Here is a 17984-nt window from a genome sequence, read left to right on the forward strand (position 1 = left end):
TCTCTTTTCTTTCGGTGCCCTCAAACAACCTCAAAACTAACATGACCCATGTTTATACTTTCAGGATGCTGGCCTATGCAATTAAATTAATATATTTGTACATGTAACACAAGTATTAGATAATACCAGAAAATGTAATAAGGTTACAAATGTGTTTTTCCTTTTTCCTTTTTTTTTTTTCTTTCTGCTAAGTGTATGGAAGGAAATGTGGTGTGGTAGGGAAACTTGGGTGAGGCTGGCTAAGCCTCTTGGTTCTGCCCTTCCTCAGGTCTGTGGCTCTGGTCATTGAACTTGACCTCTTTAACAATCATTTGCTGTACATCAGACACCTTTACAAGATTCAAGGAGCTCAAAGTTATTAAATTTCCTAGCACAAAACAGATATTTGATGATGTTCATTATCCCTAGATGGGCATCTGGATATAACGGTATTTTAAAGATAATGGTTCAGTGAAGATATTAAATCTAATCATGATGTAATTGTGGGGTGAGTTTCAGGTTTGTCATCAAGCTATTTGGTCAGCCATTAGGGACAGGGATCTTTTGGGTAAATCTAAATTTACTGAATCTTAATTACCTTCTCATGAGACTGGGCCCTGGCCCTATCATATATTTTGGAAATGACCTGCCACATTGAATTTATTTTTTGAGAAAGAGAAAGTAAAGAGAGAGAAGATAAAAGTCATTATAGGCAGTATAAAGGTCCCCAAAGATACCTGTACACAATATTCAGAACCTATAAATATGTTACCTTACATGGCTAAAGGGACTTCACAAATATGATTAAGGGTATGAACTTCAAGATGAAGAGATTATCCTGGATTTTCTGGGTGGGTCTAATCTAATTACATGGTGCTTAAAAGTGGGGAACTTTAGGGGGCACCTGAATGAATGGCTCAGTCAGTTGAGTGTCCGACTTCGACTCAGGTCATGATCTCAAGATTTGTGAGTTAGGTTTGTGAGTTTGAGCCCCTCTGGGCTTGCCGCTGTCAGCACAGAGCCTGCTTAGGATCTTCTGTTTCCGTCTCTCTGCCCCTCCCCCACTTGTGCTCTCTCTCCCTCAAAAAATAATAAACCATTAAAATTTTTTAAATGGTTTATTTATTATTGAGAGAGAGAGAGAGACAGAGCATGAGCAAGGGAGGGGCAGAATTCACACAGAATTCACACAGAATGTGAAGCAGGCTCCAAGCTCTGAGTTGTCAGCACAGAGCTTGACATGGGACTTGGACCCACCAACCGTGAGATCATGACCTGAGCCCAAGTAAGATGCTTAACCGACTGAGACACCCAGGTGCTCCAATAAATAAAATATTAAAAAAAAAAAAATTTTTTTTAAAGTGGAAAACTTCTCTCAGCTACAGTTGAAGGGAGCTATAACCATGAAGGAGAGACCAGAGAAATGTGCCAGTGGTGACTTTGAAGATGGAGGAAGAGGATCCTGAGCCAAAGAATGTAGTCAATCTCTGGAAGGTAGAAAAGACAAAAAAGCAAATTCTCCCCTAGAGCTTCCAAAAAGGAAGACAGCCTTACCAACACCTTGACTTTTTAGCTCAGTGGGTCTGGTGGTCAGACTTTGGATCTACACAACTGTAAAGTAATAAATGTGTGTTGTTTAGAGTCATTTGGGTTTATGGTAATTTCTTACTGCAAAAATAGGAACTAATGTAGAAATCAAAGAATAACATGTTCAGTGGTGCAAAGGAATACAAGATGACTTCAGAGGCTCTAGAACAACCTAAAAAGTTCTATTGCTAATTACGGAGATGTGAGAGATCACCTTTTCCTTAGAAGTACGCCCAGAGGTGGACAAGGGACACCATCACTTCCTCGAGTGCCACACTCTGGCGTTTTGCTTTCAAAGTGTCACAAGGTGCCCTGACTGGGCAGGCTGGAAGTGGCAGCTCAGACCAAGCATTCGTGGCAGCGGCAGCTGTGGGAGCGGCAAGCAGAGCCCTGGAAACCAAGTGACTTGACGGGAAATGTTTGCACATGGTCATGGGAGTCCAGCCTCGTTATTATGAGGGATGAAGTACGGCAGACAAACTCAGTGGGGGGAGCGCAGCACCCTGGTGTGAGCGCAGGAAGAATAGGTGGCAAAGTGAGGCGGTGGTGACCCGAGCAGGTGGGAGAGGTGGCCGACACTTGGACGTGCCCCACTGGGCTCCGCAGCCAGAGGCCCGCAGGCCAGAGGAGCAGTCAGCACGTGGGAACAGAGAGCAGCTTGGCCGAAAAGCTGGCAGGGCACAGCAGAGAAGGACAGCCGCTCTCTGTGGCCTCTGCCTGGGAAGCACGCGGGCCCACAGCTGTGGGGGCGACCGTGGAGAAAGCCTCAGTAGCAAAAAGAGGAGTTTCTCATCCCCGATGACAAGGGCAGGTCTTCACAAGGAATTCAAGAATTAACAGGAGCAAGGCAGGTTCCACGAAGTCTGAACGGAGATGTGATTTTTTTTCTCAAACACAAGCCAGCACGACCCTTAAGGGTTGGTCTTCTGAGGTTTAGCGCATGGGCAGGCTGCAGGTCTGCTGGGTTTGGGCCTCGAGACCCCTGGCCCACGCGATGCAAACGTGGTGAAGGCGGGGCACAGGTCTTGAACTGCACAACACAGTCTCCAGTGCTTGGTCGGGTGCTGGGGACAGAACGTGGAGTGCGGGTCCCTGTCTGCAGAGTGGCACGGCCAACCGGGGCTGAAAACCTGGGGAGTAGAAGGCTTACGTGCTCGGGTTCCCAGTGCCGCCGTCCGTCCCGGGGCTTCCTCGGCAGCACTAAGCACAGCCAATTCAAGGCTTTCTGTTTCCAAGAGTAAAGAGTGCACAGACAAATCACAGCCCCACAATACAGAGAACAAAGCCAGACAACATAAAACAAAGCCTTGATTTAACCTCCTTCCAACCTTCTTTCTTCCAGAAGAAATGTTAATGCGTTTTAGGAGCTTCAAGTTTAATCATTTGCTTCCTCCTTTCTCTAGCTGATAAGATTTCTAATAAAGGAAAGGAGGGCCAGGAGGGCAAGGTGGGAAAACAGAGAGGGGTGGGGGAGCTAATGGCTAATGGCACTTCTTGAGGAACTGGAAGCTAAAACAAGTGTCTCCAACAAAGGAGAGGGTATGGATGGTTGGGAGCCTTGGGGAGAGAAGAGGCAGGTTTCTGAGTGAGAGGAGGGTGAGCACAGAGTGTGGGGAGCAGAGCCAGGGCCCCAGCACTGCACACAGTTCCTGGCAAAAAGTCCCCTCGGGCAGAGACTTCTCACATTCTTAAACAAGTGCTTCAAGTATCTCCAGTGCCAGCAGCTCTGTCGCCTGGGGGCTCTCCTGTGAGCTCCTTGAGAGACTGACACTCAAGTGGCCTGGAGGCAGACGTGGTCTAACCCCAGCAATAATGCCGCACAAAAAATTCTGGGGTTAGGAAAACCAGAGTGTGGGAGCTGTAAGGCTCCTTCCACTCCCCTTGCCCAGTGAGGCCTTAATGAGAGCTGATCCTCAAGGCTAAGAGCCTGGGAGAGCTCTGGGTACAGGCCAGAGGTGCTCCCTTTGTACGTACGCACAGGCCTTTAAAGCAGCTTAGATTTATTGTGGCTCTTAAGTGGCCCAGGCTAATAGCTTGGCATGGATAATGTCTTGGTTTAATTGGTTATTGTGCAAGCCGCTTGTTTCTACTGTGGAATCTCGTGTCCCTGCCTTTCGAGCGATCCCTCACGGGCCCCCTGAATCAATAGAGCCCTCGATCAGGGCCACTGAAGAGCCTGCGCTGGGCAGCCACGGAGCTGAGGAAGCAGCCATCCTGCAGGACGGCTCAGATCCCGGTGGGCACGGACTCACACGCACAGGGGCCTGCTCCTGGTGCCTTTACGACTGGGGTCTTGCGTGTGTTCCCGCAGAGAGATGGGCTAGAGACACCTCTGCCAATAACTGACTCCTGAGAGAGTCTTTTCAAGTTGCAGGGTGGAGACAGAAGTGGCAAAGAAGTCAGAAAGTGACCTCTTCTCTTAGAAGCAGAGCAAGCTCATTAAAGCAACAGGTGGTCACCCAGGGCCAAAATAAGGCCCCGAGGTGGGGTGCTCCTAAGAGCTGAGGACGACCTTTGCAAAAGAAGATGACATTTAGATCTCTGAGAGCAAAGAGCCTAGATGATCCTAATTCCTAGTATGGCATTTCTTTCCAAGGTCACTGTATTTTTCTTAAGTCTAAATCTTTTGACCTTAAATATATTTTGTTCTTGCTCTCTTTTAAGGTGGGTGAAATACCCTAACCTGTGATCCAAAGGCAACCTGTGATCCAAATACCCTAACCTGTGATCCAGTCTGGAAGCTGTCTTAGAGCTAAGCAACAGCCGTTAGGGTTACACAATTACATAGCAGTCTCCCCGCCGTGAGTGGTATAAGGCAGGGTCGGGGACTGGCTCATCTGTGTGCCCCAGAGCCTGACATGCTTCCCGGCAGGGCATGTGTGTTTGACTGATGTTGAATGAATGCTCTCAGGAAGATTAAGGAGAGGAAAGCATTTAACTCTAAAGCTATATCTTATTGATTCGTACATTTGTTATTTTCATGTCATCTTACTTATGTGTATCATATATATAACAAAATGATTTCATGCAGAAGGAATGCAGAAAATCAAGCTTTTTGAAATACAAGTTACAGCATATTTTTAACCGTGATCTGCTATGTCATACATCTGAAATTATAACACTTAAGACCTTAACAATAGGAACACAAGCCTGACCATTGTATCAAGTGGGCTTGCTTCTTCTCCCTCTGATACAAAATTTATGCAGTTGACCCTTGAACAATATGAGAGCAATGGGCAACAACCCCTGTGCAACTGAAAATCTGCATATAACTTTTGACTCCCCCAAAAGTTAACTACTGTTGACTGGAAGCCTTACCAGTAACATGAATGGCGATTAACACATATTTTGTATGTTATGTGCTTTCCATACTGTATCCTTACAATAAAGTGAGCTAGAGAAAAGAAAATGTTATTAAGAAAATCATAGGAGAAAATACATTTACAGTACTGTTCATCATTTGTCCCCCCAAAAATCGGTAAGAGAACACCTGAAGTTCAAATCTGTGTTGCTCAAGGGTCAGCTGTATATGGGATTTGCTCTATGTGTTAAGTCATCTCTGACTCATGTAGTTGTAGATGATTTTAGTTTCCAAAGACTTGTTTTATTTATTGAATACAATATCTTTAATTCACATTTTAATATTTTCAATTTGTGCTTTGGTTCTTGTCTTCTCCTCTATTTTGTTACGTTTCCTTGAAGTCAAACATGCTGAGTGTGATATCAGTTGCTACGTTTCAGGGAACATTAAATTTACGGTTGGTAAGGATATTCCTTACTGAATCATTTATTCCAGGGCCAATTTCTCCCAGAGGTAGCAGTGAAGAGCCAGCAGTCTCTTGTCAGAGAGGCCTCTGCTTTAAGCATGAGTACATTGCGATGGGTAGTTTATCTTTCACCAGGGTTCATGCGTAATCAAAGAAGACAAAAAAGTTAGGTTCCTCCCAGAGAGGTCAGCAGCTTTGTTTGTATCAGAGAGCTTAAGAATGTAGAGATGTGTTCTTTGGCTCTGTTATCTTTAAAATGGCATTTTTAGATACTTGGTACTTTCTCTCAAAAAAGAAGAAGAAGAAGAGGAAGGAGGAGGAGGGGGAAAGGCTCAAGCCAGCCCAGTCTTTTCCCACTAGTGAGAACGCTAAACATGACTTTTGAGGTCAAGGCCAAAGAAACCAAGGACTGAGCCTTATTCTTGGGCTGACTCCAACCCAGACTTTGCATTCAAATGTGGTATTAGATTTCTTGACTCCAAGGTCATGGCCAATAGGCAGTTGAGGTTTTTTTCAATGGTCCTCCCCGCCAAGAAAACTGATAATGTTCTCCATATCCTCTGGCAATCTATGTTGATTGTAGGAATGGGGTGTGGATTATACATTGTTGGGTACAATTTCCTCCCAGAATACAATGCATCTTCTTTTAGACATCCCAGGGAGATAATTTGGACATAATGAAGATCTATAGTAATCAGATAATTACTATCGATTGCTCTTTAGACGTCTTGATGAGGTAATTAGGGTGTACTGGAAAGAAGCTAGAACTGATTGATTGGCATGACTGTAATCTCAAAGATTTCTAATTATGTTTCTTTTCTTCTAACGGCTTATAAACAAACATCATTTTAGCTTTAGAATTTGTCAGGTGCCAGGTTCACTGGGAACATCAGCTTTCCCTATTATGCTAACTAGACACCGAACATGATCAACATAAGCTCATTATGCCTTGCTGCCGAAGCAGAAGAAACTGCAATTAACCCTCACTTTTCTCATTCGTCTTCATTTCCACATGGCCAGATTCTTGTGGAGGAATGGAGGGTGAAGTGTTCCACGAGGAACGTGTGTGCAGTGCTGGGTTGGGTAGGTTGGTGTGGCTCGGTGGGGACCCTCGGAGCCTGCCGAGCTGTGGGTGCAGCAGAGCCAGGGCACAACATATGTGTCCTGGTAGAAGTTCGACCGGTTGAGAGTTGGCCGACTGCTCAGGCTCCTGTCACAAGTAATAGCTACTCATCAGTCAGCAAGGTGGAATACTCTAAATGTAAATATTCTGAAGCAGCTGGACCATGCTCGTCTCTCTGTCAACATGCTGTTGCCTCTTCTCTTCCATTAAACACTAATTAGAGGAACCCATGTCTGAGACCATTTTCTACATGATCCTAGTATTTCCTACATCTTAAAGGACCTTTCAGCAGCTTGCATTGTTCAGAATAGTGGCCTGGCTCAAAGATGATGGATGCTCAGAACCACTAAGAAGCAGCTAGAAATGAGCTATTTACAGCTAATCAATGATGTTGGTAAGCTCTGCACTTATGGGGCTCCATGTGCATGGGTTAGAATTCATTCAACAAATGCAACGTGGATGTATTTCCGGGCAATCTGGTTCCCATCCTCACAATTTTCCACTGTGACCCATCTGTGCTCGGTACCCCGGTAGGTGCCTGATAGGTGCGTGTAGAAGGACCTGAATGAGCGCCTGTGTTCTTGAACCCCATGCTTTCAACTGAAATGTCACCAAAAAAATAAGTTAGTGGTTTGCATTTATATTTTTATAAAATCCATTATTTTCCTGAACCCTGAAAGAAAGGAAGGAAGGAAGAAAGATCACAAATTGCCTACATATGTGTGTCACTAAAACTTTTAAAGCGTGAGAGAAGCAAAGTACACAGGATGGTTCCAACCACAGAGACTCGGGATATTTTGTTCATTGGTAACTTATGGTTTGCTGCTGTTTGGATAATTGCAGCTGTACTTGGAAATGCTTCGTTAACTCCCATTAGCTTGTTTGAGGAATGGAAGTAGATTTAGAATTTGTCTTCATGTTACATCTTTATAGCATAAGTAAAGTTACATAGCAAATTTTTTGATCAGCCGCGGTTCTTGAAAGATGAGGTCATTGTTTTTCAACTTTGAGTAACTCTTTAGTTCAATATTCGGTGCTGACAGACTTTCCTAATTTGTATTAGTATATTTTCCTGTAATAGGACATATAATGAGTATATATATTTTTGATGATCAAGAAGTGTGCGATGGATAATTTTAAGCAAAAAATGTTATTATTTCTGTACGTAAAGAAACTATAAAAAATCGAAAAAATGCTCAAAATGAATTCCAGGTGTTTACTTGTTGGCTGGTTTTACCAGGTCCAAGACATGGGTTTGTTTTCTAGGGGGTTGCCCTTTGCCCTAAAAGTTCATTGAAAATCCACTTACTTCAACTGTTTATCTATATTCCTACCTCTTTTTTTCTTTCATTTGGAGTTCTTCCCATTTGGGGCTCTGATTGTTGTTTTCCAGGATTTGATTAAATCTTCCACTCGTCCATTGGGAAATGCAGCCTGTACTGAATTTGCTTCACAGCGTATGATGTAGATTGTTGATGGTCAGGTGGATCCAGTCACATACAAACTGGCAGGGGCTTCAATTGGAGGGTCTCCAGGCTGCAGAAGAGGGAGTCTGTACCAGTTGGTTGTGGTGTGGGGGCGGCCCGGTGAGGAAACATTACGCATTTGATGAGACGGCCGGCCAGCAGAAGGCATACGATTCAGTAATTTGCTTTTGACTTTGGACATGTCATTGTAGGAGGTATTGCAGCTTGAGAGACAGATGGGAGGACAGCTCCTAGAAGAACCTAAGGCTCTTCATTTTAAAGGCAGCACCCACAACCTGCGCCTGTCGATTCACGATATCACCCATTCCCTCTGGAAAAGCAAATTACTGGCAAAATATCAGGTAAGGTTCCCAGGCTGAACCAAAGGACTGGAGACAGCTCCAAGAAAGAAGTCTAGGGGTGCCTGGGTGGCTCAGTTGGTTGTCTGACTCTTGGTTTCGGTTCAGGTCATGACCTCATGGTTCATGAGTTCAAGCCCACATTGGGCTCAGTGCTGACAGTGCTGAGCCTGCTTGGGGCTCAGTGCTGACAGTGCTGAGCCTGCTTGGGATTCGTTCTCTCTCTCTCTCTCTCTCTCTCTCTCTCTCTCCCTCTATCTCTCAAAAATACATAAGTAAACATTTTTAAAAAAGGAAAAAGTTCCAAAGTTATTTAGAAATCAGATATTCCTCTCCTTGAAATTAATCCTGAATTAGTTGTTTCTCTAAAATGGTTTCGAGTTTAGGATTTTTGAAAAATATTATAGAATATTTGAAAGAATTTTTTTTCATATTTCTCCTTCAAATAATTGTACTGTTATTGTTTTATTTTTAGTAAAAAGGACTTCCAAGTCCATCATTTCAATTCATTTTCAGAATAAATGCTAACATCGAATTGACCAGAACAGCCTCAAAAATGCCTTCATAAGGAAAAACAGAAGAACCGTGTTATCACATGTGACACAAATTAAGCCTCAGCCTTGCTAGGAAAATACATTTACATTGAAAACTTGGAAGGAACACCAATTTGGAAGTGGAAATAGCACCTGAAAATAAAATGTGGTCAGGATTTTATTAAATAATAGCATAAAAATACGGGTCCAAAATCTCACTGCATGGATACATGGGGAAAGCAGAGGCCTCTCCAAGGGTTGTTCATTGCCCCCCTACCCCCGCATCTCTGAGCCCGAGTTCCCAGGAGGCTGTGCAACGCAATCTCTAGCCTCATACCCAGTCCCAGGAGATGCAGGCACACTTGGATAATCTGTGAATCCGTGTCTACATGCACGCAAATCCAATCCCACACCCCAGCACTGCAGCTAAGCTGGGTGCGACTTACTGATACAAGTCAGTGAACATACTAAGAGTGAAGGGAAGGTTTCTAGTTCATTCTTAGTCTCATATATCTAGTACTTAAATATAAACTGTGGGAAACAAATTTCTTAGCTTGCTAACAGTCTGAAGCTTTCATAAGGGGTGCATACCACACCCTTCCGTGTAACTCAGCACTTGGTAGAGGGATCAGGCTTTTGACTTTCTCATTAAATATCTTCCTTTGCTTTCTTCTCTCTCTTATTTTGCAACTGCCATAAAACCCCAGAAATTTTTCCCTTTTATGAACTGTATCCTTTGTGCAATCATAATGGAAAATACTATTTTAATAATAATGATAATCTGCTATTAGTTCAAGCTAAGCCTTGAACTGGGTGAACTTGTAACATCTTCCAGACACTCCTGCACTTTGGTTTATCTCATTCAACCCCAGTAGGTCTATGATTAGGCTACTCTTTCGCTTACCTTTTCACAGATAAGGAAACTGAGGCACGGAAAGATTATCTTACCCCACGTCACCAAATAGGCAAGGGGAGAGTGTTCGCATTTGTACTGAATTTGGCTCCAGAGCCTTAGTTCTTAACCACCATTGTTCTCCCCCCACCCCACTTCACCCCACCTTTTTTTTTTTTTAAACATATCAACTTTTTCTTTCCTTTATGGGAACAAGATTCTAGGATGGGCTCTTTAAGGTGGTCTAGAATTTTAGAAAATTTATGTTTGTTAGAGGCTTGACGCTTTTTAGGCCAAGGATTTTCTGTGGCAGCTAATCGGCAGCCCACAGTTTCCCACTTGCAGTGAGTTCTGACTTCCCCCCCTGTCCTGTGCAGAGGGGGCATATAGGCATGAAAGCGAACTAGATCAGTGCTTTACCCTTTAGACTTTCTTTGCTTTTCTCCAGAATACCACGGCAGGGATTCCTTTTAATGAGCAATGACTGGAGTGTGTAGGTTTTATTTTGGGAATTGCTAAACTTTTGAAAAATCACTTACAATGGCTTCTTTTGTAAATGACAGAAGTGCAGACTGGTTAGGTAAATGGATTCTGGAGGCTGACCCCTGGGTTCATATCTCAACTCTGCCACTTACTAGCTGTGGGATTGGAGGGTGGCAGATTTAACATCTCTGGGCCTCAGTTTTTTCATCTGAAAAGCGGGTTGGAGTGTCCCTACCCCTAAGCCTGTTGTGAGGGTGAAATAAGGTCACTTGTAATCCTGAGAAAAGGACTTGGCCATGCAGTGTCTGAGAGTCGCTTTTGGTATTAGCCCCTCACTGGTGGTTAACGTTTGTATACCCTTTAGGAAATTCCTTTCTATCATATATGGAGTGGGTCTCAAAGAAACCTCCACTGCACTTTCACCTTGGAAAGATTCAGCCTGAACACAGTGGAACTGGTTTGCAAACTCTGCGTGCGACAGGTGGAAGGAGAAGGGCAGATCTTCCAGCTAAACTGCACCGTGTCAGAGGTAAGAAGCTCTTTCTTGGCTGCCTCTGAAATCAGGGGAAAGAACGACCTTGGGAGGGAGAGGGGGTGTGGAGGATAAAGGTATCTCAGCATAGGCCATGTGGGAAGTCCTGAGAAGCTTCCTGTAGGTCCTATTTATTAATAGAATACTATTTTTAATGAACACAGGGAGCCAGAGATATAAAAGAATATAATAGGAAATCCTTTTGGAGAAAGAAGGCTTTTATATTTAGTGACATGCATTTAAGGATCGTGTTCTAACTTTTTACAACAGATCTGAATTTCAAGTGTAAGGTTTAATTTAAGCAGCGTGTACATGGAGTAACTTTTCCCAGAGCGTCCCCTCGGAGCGCCATACTCTCCCCCGTCCTCCTTTTGAACAGTAGAAACCCTGCACCCTGGAGGAACAAAGGAAAAGGAATCAGGCAAATGGTCAGAAGGCAACATTTCCTGGGGCCTGGAGGAGCCCAGCTCCGCGCTGCTCGCTGAACCACAAAGCGCAGGACTGTCGTATTTTTAAGACTACAGCGGGACGGCCTGTGATTTAAAAGACGGCTTCTCCCTCGCGGTGTCACGCGCGGTGACGAATGAAATGTGGCCCTGCGCCGTGTGGCGCGCTCCATGTTGCATTTGAGGGCTGTCTTCCATAGCAAACCGAGGAGGGGGGAGCCCGTCCGCTCTGGGATGCTCCAGCCTCCTTTCCCACAGCCTGCCCGGCCTCGGCCATCACTTCCTGCTGTAGTTTCAGGAGACTTTTGACTCATAAACAACTTTAGTCACAGACCCCGGTGACATTCATAAGGAATGATCTCGGTGTCAGGGCGCCATGGCAACCGCCCGGCCCTCCGGTGCGCAGGCCCGATCTCCCAGGCACACAGCACCACCCCTGCTGGCTCCGGAGGGTGTTTTCACTTTCCGGGCCCAGCGGGTCTGCAGAGTTCAATAACCGCCCAGCTCCAGGGACAACAAAGGCCGCGGAATTTGGGAGGGGGGCGAGGAGGTCTGCTCCTTTGATGCCTGCTTTCAGTTCAGTGCGAACGTTCGCGGCCTGATGAAAAGCTGGACGAGGCGCGGCCGCCAGTGAAAGAGAGCTGTTGGCGCGCCCCTCCCCCAGGGCCGCCAGCCCCACGCTGGGAAAAGAGTTTTGCATAGTGTAAGCCCAACTTAAGGACTTCCCTTGTGCCAACGTAGAGGAGAGGTGATTTCTTTTGCAACTTGGTGGCGGTCAGCTCGGAGAGGCCATCCCTTCTGTGGCGTCGGAGGCCTTTGCCCGCGCGTGACGCACAAGCGCACATAACCAAGGGAGGGTCAGAAATGACTGGAGTCAGATGACTTTGGGTATTATGGGGCACTCTGCTGCTTTTACTTCTGGGTCACTGAGTCCCACCGCCGTGGTTAGCATTTGAATGCGGGTGCATGCGGCCCACAGAGGGGGACAGACGCGTGGGGCTGGGTACTGATGTTGAGGAGCAAGGCTCGGCTCTGAACAATTGATCTGGAAAGCCCTGAGCCCCCTATCCTCATCAAAAGCTCCAAGTAGGGGTACACTGTGACTGACAAACCGTAACCAAATAGAGAAAAGGCGCCATTTGTGGTGCCTTTCTCCCGCACAGGGCTCCTTCCTAGGGTCACACGGCTAGCTGGCAGGTGGGCTGGGGTTGTAATTCCAAAGTGCTATCTTCCAAGAATGAGCTGACTTGCCAGGAATGTGCTGCCCCCGCCCCCCAGCCACCCACCACTCAAGGCAGTCACCAGCAGTCATTTATAAAGCCATAGCCCTTGGCCTGTCTAGTCAGGAAGGACCTGTTGCCCCCCAGGGAGACCAGGCTGTGCTTGACATAGACCATGGTGATGTCAAGAGCCAGACAGTTCTTCACTGGGTGCTTTGGCCAGAGATTCCTGAAGGAGAGACAAGGTCTTTAGTCTCACAGAGATGGGGTTTAATGAAAATGTCTGAAAGAGTAAAAGTATGGGCATGAATACATGCCCAAATGTAAGTAATTAAGGTTTTACTTTTTCTTTCTTTCTTTTTTTTTTTTTTAAGAGGGATGTGGGCAGAGTAAGAACAGGGATGCTATCCATCAACACCAGAGGAAAAAGTAGTGTAGAGAAGAGAGGGAAATTTAAAGACTCTTCAGACCTTCCATTTAGTTGTAGCTGTACGCAAAGACCTCTGGTAGGAAATTCCCAAATGGACAGTTCCATGGGGATATGGGCCATTACTTAACCCCTCTTGCCTCAGTTTCCTCCTATGTAAATTGATATAATAATAGCATGAAGTTTTGGGTCTGTTGTGAGAATGGAACGAGTGAACGGTAGTAAGTGCGCTGCACAGAACTTGGCTTACAGCACATGTTCAGTTGATGTTCACCATTACTGCTCCCACCAATGCTATTAGGATCACTGAATTCTTGAGTAAACTCTGCCTTTGCAAGCTGTGGCATCTGTCATCAAATTAAACTTTAGAGTCCCTTTTTATCAAAATAATAAAATAAAACCTCTGCCAGCCACTGTGAAAAGAAATGAATGGAAAATAAATCTCAATAAGTAAATAAATAAATATTAGTTCTCAGGGTAAAGGAGACAGCTTATGTTCCCAGGCTGGTTTTTCATACCTTGCTTTAGTTCATAGCTTTCAACCCTGAAAAAGGTGGAACTTGAGGAGGCAGTATTAGTCAATTGTTTTACTAACAGATTTCCAGATAATAGTAACAGTTATAATTTCCTACATTTGCTAGAATAATCTTTGTGTACATCTGCTGTACGCATCTCATGCACTTTTCAGTTTTCTAGAACCCGTTTAAACAATCATTAGGAAAATCTAGTTGCTGTTGTTTTGTTTTGTTTTGTTTTGTTTTAAGAAAGTGAGGGCACAAATGGGGGAGGGGGCAGAGGGAGAGACAGTATGTCAAGCAGGCTCCATGCACAGTGTGGAGCCCGACACGGGGCTCAATCCCACACCCCTGGGATTGTGACCTGGGCTGAAATCGAGAGTCGGATGCTCAACTGACTGAGCCAGCAAGCACCCCAGGAAAATCTTTTTTTTTTTCTTTTTTTAAGTGGCTTTAGGAAGAAGAGTCAGAGTATGGGAGTGGAACGTTATTTCCACCGCCCAGTACTGAAAATGTGTGCCGTCACCCACAGCAGCTGTTTGGCTAATGTTGAAAAATCGTATGTCTAACTAAGGGAATCATAACATCAGAGACAGATGGTACCAATATCATAAACGATTATTGTAATAAGCATTCCATAAGAGTAAACTCTACTCTTACCTGGAAGTAAAGGAAGAACTAATAACAACTGAAGTTACTAGAAGAAATGGAAATGGAAGTATAGATGTATATTTTTCTTTTACCTCCAAGGCTGGTGTCAGCCATCTGGGAAAAGACACAAAAAAATTGTGCCCTATTGGACTAATTTCATCCATGCAGAAATAAATAGGCATAGCAGACAGGGCTGGTGACTCAGACTTGGAAGGCCCACATGAAGTGGTAACAGTTTTTACTCATCAGGAAAAGGTTGACAACAAGAATACATGAACAAACCCTCCCGAGAGGCATGCCTGCCTTTACCTGGCCTTTACTTCAGGATTTAACAGTGAGAAGAGCCGTATTATTAGCCACATTTACCTGGAAGGATGCATAACACACTACTCTGTGGGTTGGGCCTCTGTCGGGATCTCTGTGGGATGGGCCTTTATCCCCTTTCTGTACGAGGAAAGATGTTTTCTCTCATTTCACCAAATTTGAATTGAGGAGCATCTGTGTGCAGGGCACTGTGCTGAGTACCAGGGGGATTCTGAGGATGACAAAAATACCCTCGTCTCCAAGAAATTTAAGGAATCAAAAGAAATAACACATAAATATGGCCAACATGCCCAGAGCAGATGTGTGGGCCGGGAAAGGTGCTGCAAGAGGTCCCAGGTTGGTGACTTTCGGTGGGCTTGTTCAGGGGAGGCACCCCAACATGTGTTTGGGTCCAGACTTTGAGGGATTTGCCCAGCAAAGAGTAAGGGAAAGGGCAGAACTATCAGAGGTCCATCCTTTAAAAAGGCACTAGGAAGAGTGAGTGGTCCAGTCTGAGGAGAGTTTGAGTTCTGTCCAGGCAACCTGAGACCGGGTCGGACTGTGAAGTGGTGGGAGAACAGGAGGATGGGGCCCCTACTGCATGTCAGGCCTGGACCCGTACTATGCAGGCATCGCCCCTCAGGCCTCATACCACCCAAGGGGGCAGGTGGCACAGATATCCCTCACTGCGGGACTCCATGTGGTAGGAGGGGCATTTAAGGCTTTTTATTTTATTTTTTTAAAAAAAATTTTTTTTCAACGTTTTTATTTATTTTTGGGACAGAGAGAGACAGAGCATGAACGGGGGAGGGGCAGAGAGAGAGGGAGACACAGAATCGGAAACAGGCTCCAGGCTCCGAGTCATCAGCCCAGAGCCCGACGCGGGGCTCGAACTCACGGACCGCGAGATCGTGACCTGGCTGAAGTCAGACGCTTAACCGACTGCGCCACCCAGGCGCCCCAAGGCTTTTTAATAAGAGAGAAAAGGGAGAAACATCAGCGTGGCACTTTGGGAAGATTAGTCTGGCATAGACCACAGGTAATCAGTAAGGAGATGTGGCCAACAGCAAGCATACTCTCTGGGGAAGCAAGTCTGAGCTACACCGAGCATACTCCTTGTTGCTTCAGGCGCAAATTTAATCTTCACTGCCAGCAAGGGATAGTCATACCTGGGGATATGCGGCATTTCCTTCTAGGCTCTGTTGTTACTGTCCAGATAGGAAGCAAGCAGGATCTCAGCACGGGTGATGGCACTAAGCTGTGGAAATACCACGTGATGTCTCTTCCCCTCCACCTCCCAACCCATACATACATCATTTTTGCCTAATACGAGTGTTGAAGTCCTTCGGTTCAGAAATCCCCAACACGAATGCATTGATAAACACCATCACCTGCCCCTGGGTCATTCTTCTGCTCTCCTTTGTTTAAGTCCTGTGCCCTTGAGGTCAGGATTCCTCTGTCTTCAGGGTCCCTTGGAAGGAACTCTGTCAGATGTGGGGAAAGATCTACAAGTCGTGTCTTCACTGGGGGACCCCAAATCCCATTTGTTGCTAATGTGTTTCATTCATACCAGTCTTTTAACTGGCATGTGCTGGAATGAGCACAGAGGAGCAAATGGAATCCTCAGTCTCCGTTTGTCAGTTTGGGGGTTTTGAGGCCAAATACTGTGATGGCGGCCAACCCCACCGTGTATATTATGGCAAAAAAAAAAAAAAAAAAAGTTTTGCTCTCATGTGCCCTCCCGGTCCCTGGATGGACCCTGTGCAGTGGGATTGCACAAGCCAAGCCGTGAGCCTTGGCAGTTGGCCCCAGAATACAGAACGTACTGTCACTGAACACTGGGACACAGACAGCGGTGATCCCCACCGGGCAGGAGCAGTTTGGGGGGCTCTGAACAGTGGTGGCACTGACCCCCTGAGCTGAGCACTCTGCAAGACACCAGAGACTTCATGATGACTGAAACTGTGTCTAGTTTATCCTCCAGCAACTAATTATGTACACCAAGGAGTTACCTGCTCTGAGAGAGAGAGAGAGGGAGAGAGAGATGACATTTAAAGTAGATTAAGTGGATTTTCTTTTATTGCTTTAATAGTTCCCAGGCAACATTTGCTTTTGCTTTCCTAACCAGCAGAAGTGATCAGAAAATGATTAGAGTTTCTCCTGCAGATGAAATTCAGATTTTGCATTTGTGCTGTTTTATGAGCTGAAACTATTTTAAGAGCCAATTTATGATTTTCTCTCCTAAAATTAGATTGAACAAAAATAAGGGTGTACAGCAATTGGAGGATGCCATTAGCAGCTTGCCCTAAGGCAATCTACTGTGTTCACCATTTTCTGTAAAAAATTAGTCTTAATTTGATATCATTTGGAGGAGAGCTGTGTTCCATTTCATTCAACAAAAGCAGAACTGACTCTTCTTCTGCAGAGGTTAGAGAGAGAATTTACTTGGGCATTTGCCCAGGGCATTCCCCTCAGGGTCAAGACAGTTTCTAGAAGCTCTGAACTCCCAGCCTTCTAATCTCAGATCTGTTCATTCACAAAGAACTGCCCTTTCGAACATTTCTCCCCTCTTGAAATCTAAACCTTTAGGAGGATTGATAGTCCTCTCTCCTCTTTCATCCTGAACGGGATGAGAGAAAGGCTGTTATCGAATCCCACCAGAACTTCCACCAAGCCCAGCCCAGAGCAAAAACCTATACATTCAAGACTATGCAAAGTCAGCACAGAAGGTACCTCTTCTTCTCGGCCAGGTCAGGTCCCAGCTTTCGGCCAGGAAGAGGCCATTCTCTTCTTATTGCGCAAAGCAAAGCATTATGTCGATTGGTTTAATAGAGATTGCTTTTGTCTTTGGAAATAATGCTGTGTTGTTCCTGTGCCCGAACTACAGGAGCCTACTGGCATCGATCTGCCTCTGCTGGACCCAGCGAGCACCATCACCACCGTGACGGGACCCAGCGCTTTCAGCATCCCTCCACCTATCAGACAGAAGCTCTGTAGCAGCCTGGACGCCCCACAGACGAGAGGTCATGACTGGCGGATGCTGGCCCATAAGCTGAACCTGGACAGGTGGGTATGGCTGGGCTCCTGTTTCTGTTAGACACAGAGCACCGGGGCTGATGCCAATGAGACTTAGGGCAACCTTTGTTGTTTTCTACCCATACACCTGTTTACTTTTATTTTTACCTATTTACTTTTTGTCATTCTGCAAACCCATATTAAGTGGCTTCTTTGCATCTTGCATCTTGGTCTCGCAGACACCTTGTTGAGAGATATCCTGGGCTTATCTGACAAGATAAGGATCAGGTTTTGTGATCCACTTTGCAAAGCTGATGGGCTAAATGGCCCTAAATAATATATCCACTCACTTAAAGTAATTGTTCCTCAACTCTGGTTGAACAAGAGCTGATGCTTGATGGTTAATTAACGTGCTAATCACCGCATTGATACCGAGTTATAAAGAGACCTCAGGAGCCCTTCTTCCTGGAATGTTGCCATCACCACCAAGCACAAGACATGGCATGATCTGTCAAAGATGATCAGAGCCTGGGTTGGAAAGAAAACATAAGTGTCTTGATTTCCTGTTTAGGATATGACCCATAGACATCTCGCCTCTTAAATTATCTTACTCAGAGTTGAGGTTAACAAAGTTAAACATCACATCTCCTGTCTGGGGCTGATCTAATTAAGCATGTGCTAGTTAT

General features: G+C 45.3%; 1 protein-coding gene across 2 annotated transcripts in view; it reads left to right on the forward strand.

Annotated features, from left to right (window-relative positions):
- The window catches only part of UNC5C (unc-5 netrin receptor C), a 357599-nt gene that overhangs the window by 332862 nt on the left and 6753 nt on the right, over positions 1-17984 (forward strand). For both annotated transcript variants that reach the window (XM_019829187.3, XM_011281792.4), the window contains 3 exons: positions 8135-8284; positions 10554-10718; positions 17171-17349. In XM_019829187.3, coding sequence (XP_019684746.1) covers positions 8135-8284; positions 10554-10718; positions 17171-17349 — 494 coding nt within the window. The remainder of the gene's footprint in view (positions 1-8134; positions 8285-10553; positions 10719-17170; positions 17350-17984) is intronic.

This window comes from Felis catus, chromosome B1, assembly GCF_018350175.1.
Source record: "Felis catus isolate Fca126 chromosome B1, F.catus_Fca126_mat1.0, whole genome shotgun sequence".
NCBI classification, from domain to species: Eukaryota; Metazoa; Chordata; class Mammalia; order Carnivora; family Felidae; genus Felis; species Felis catus.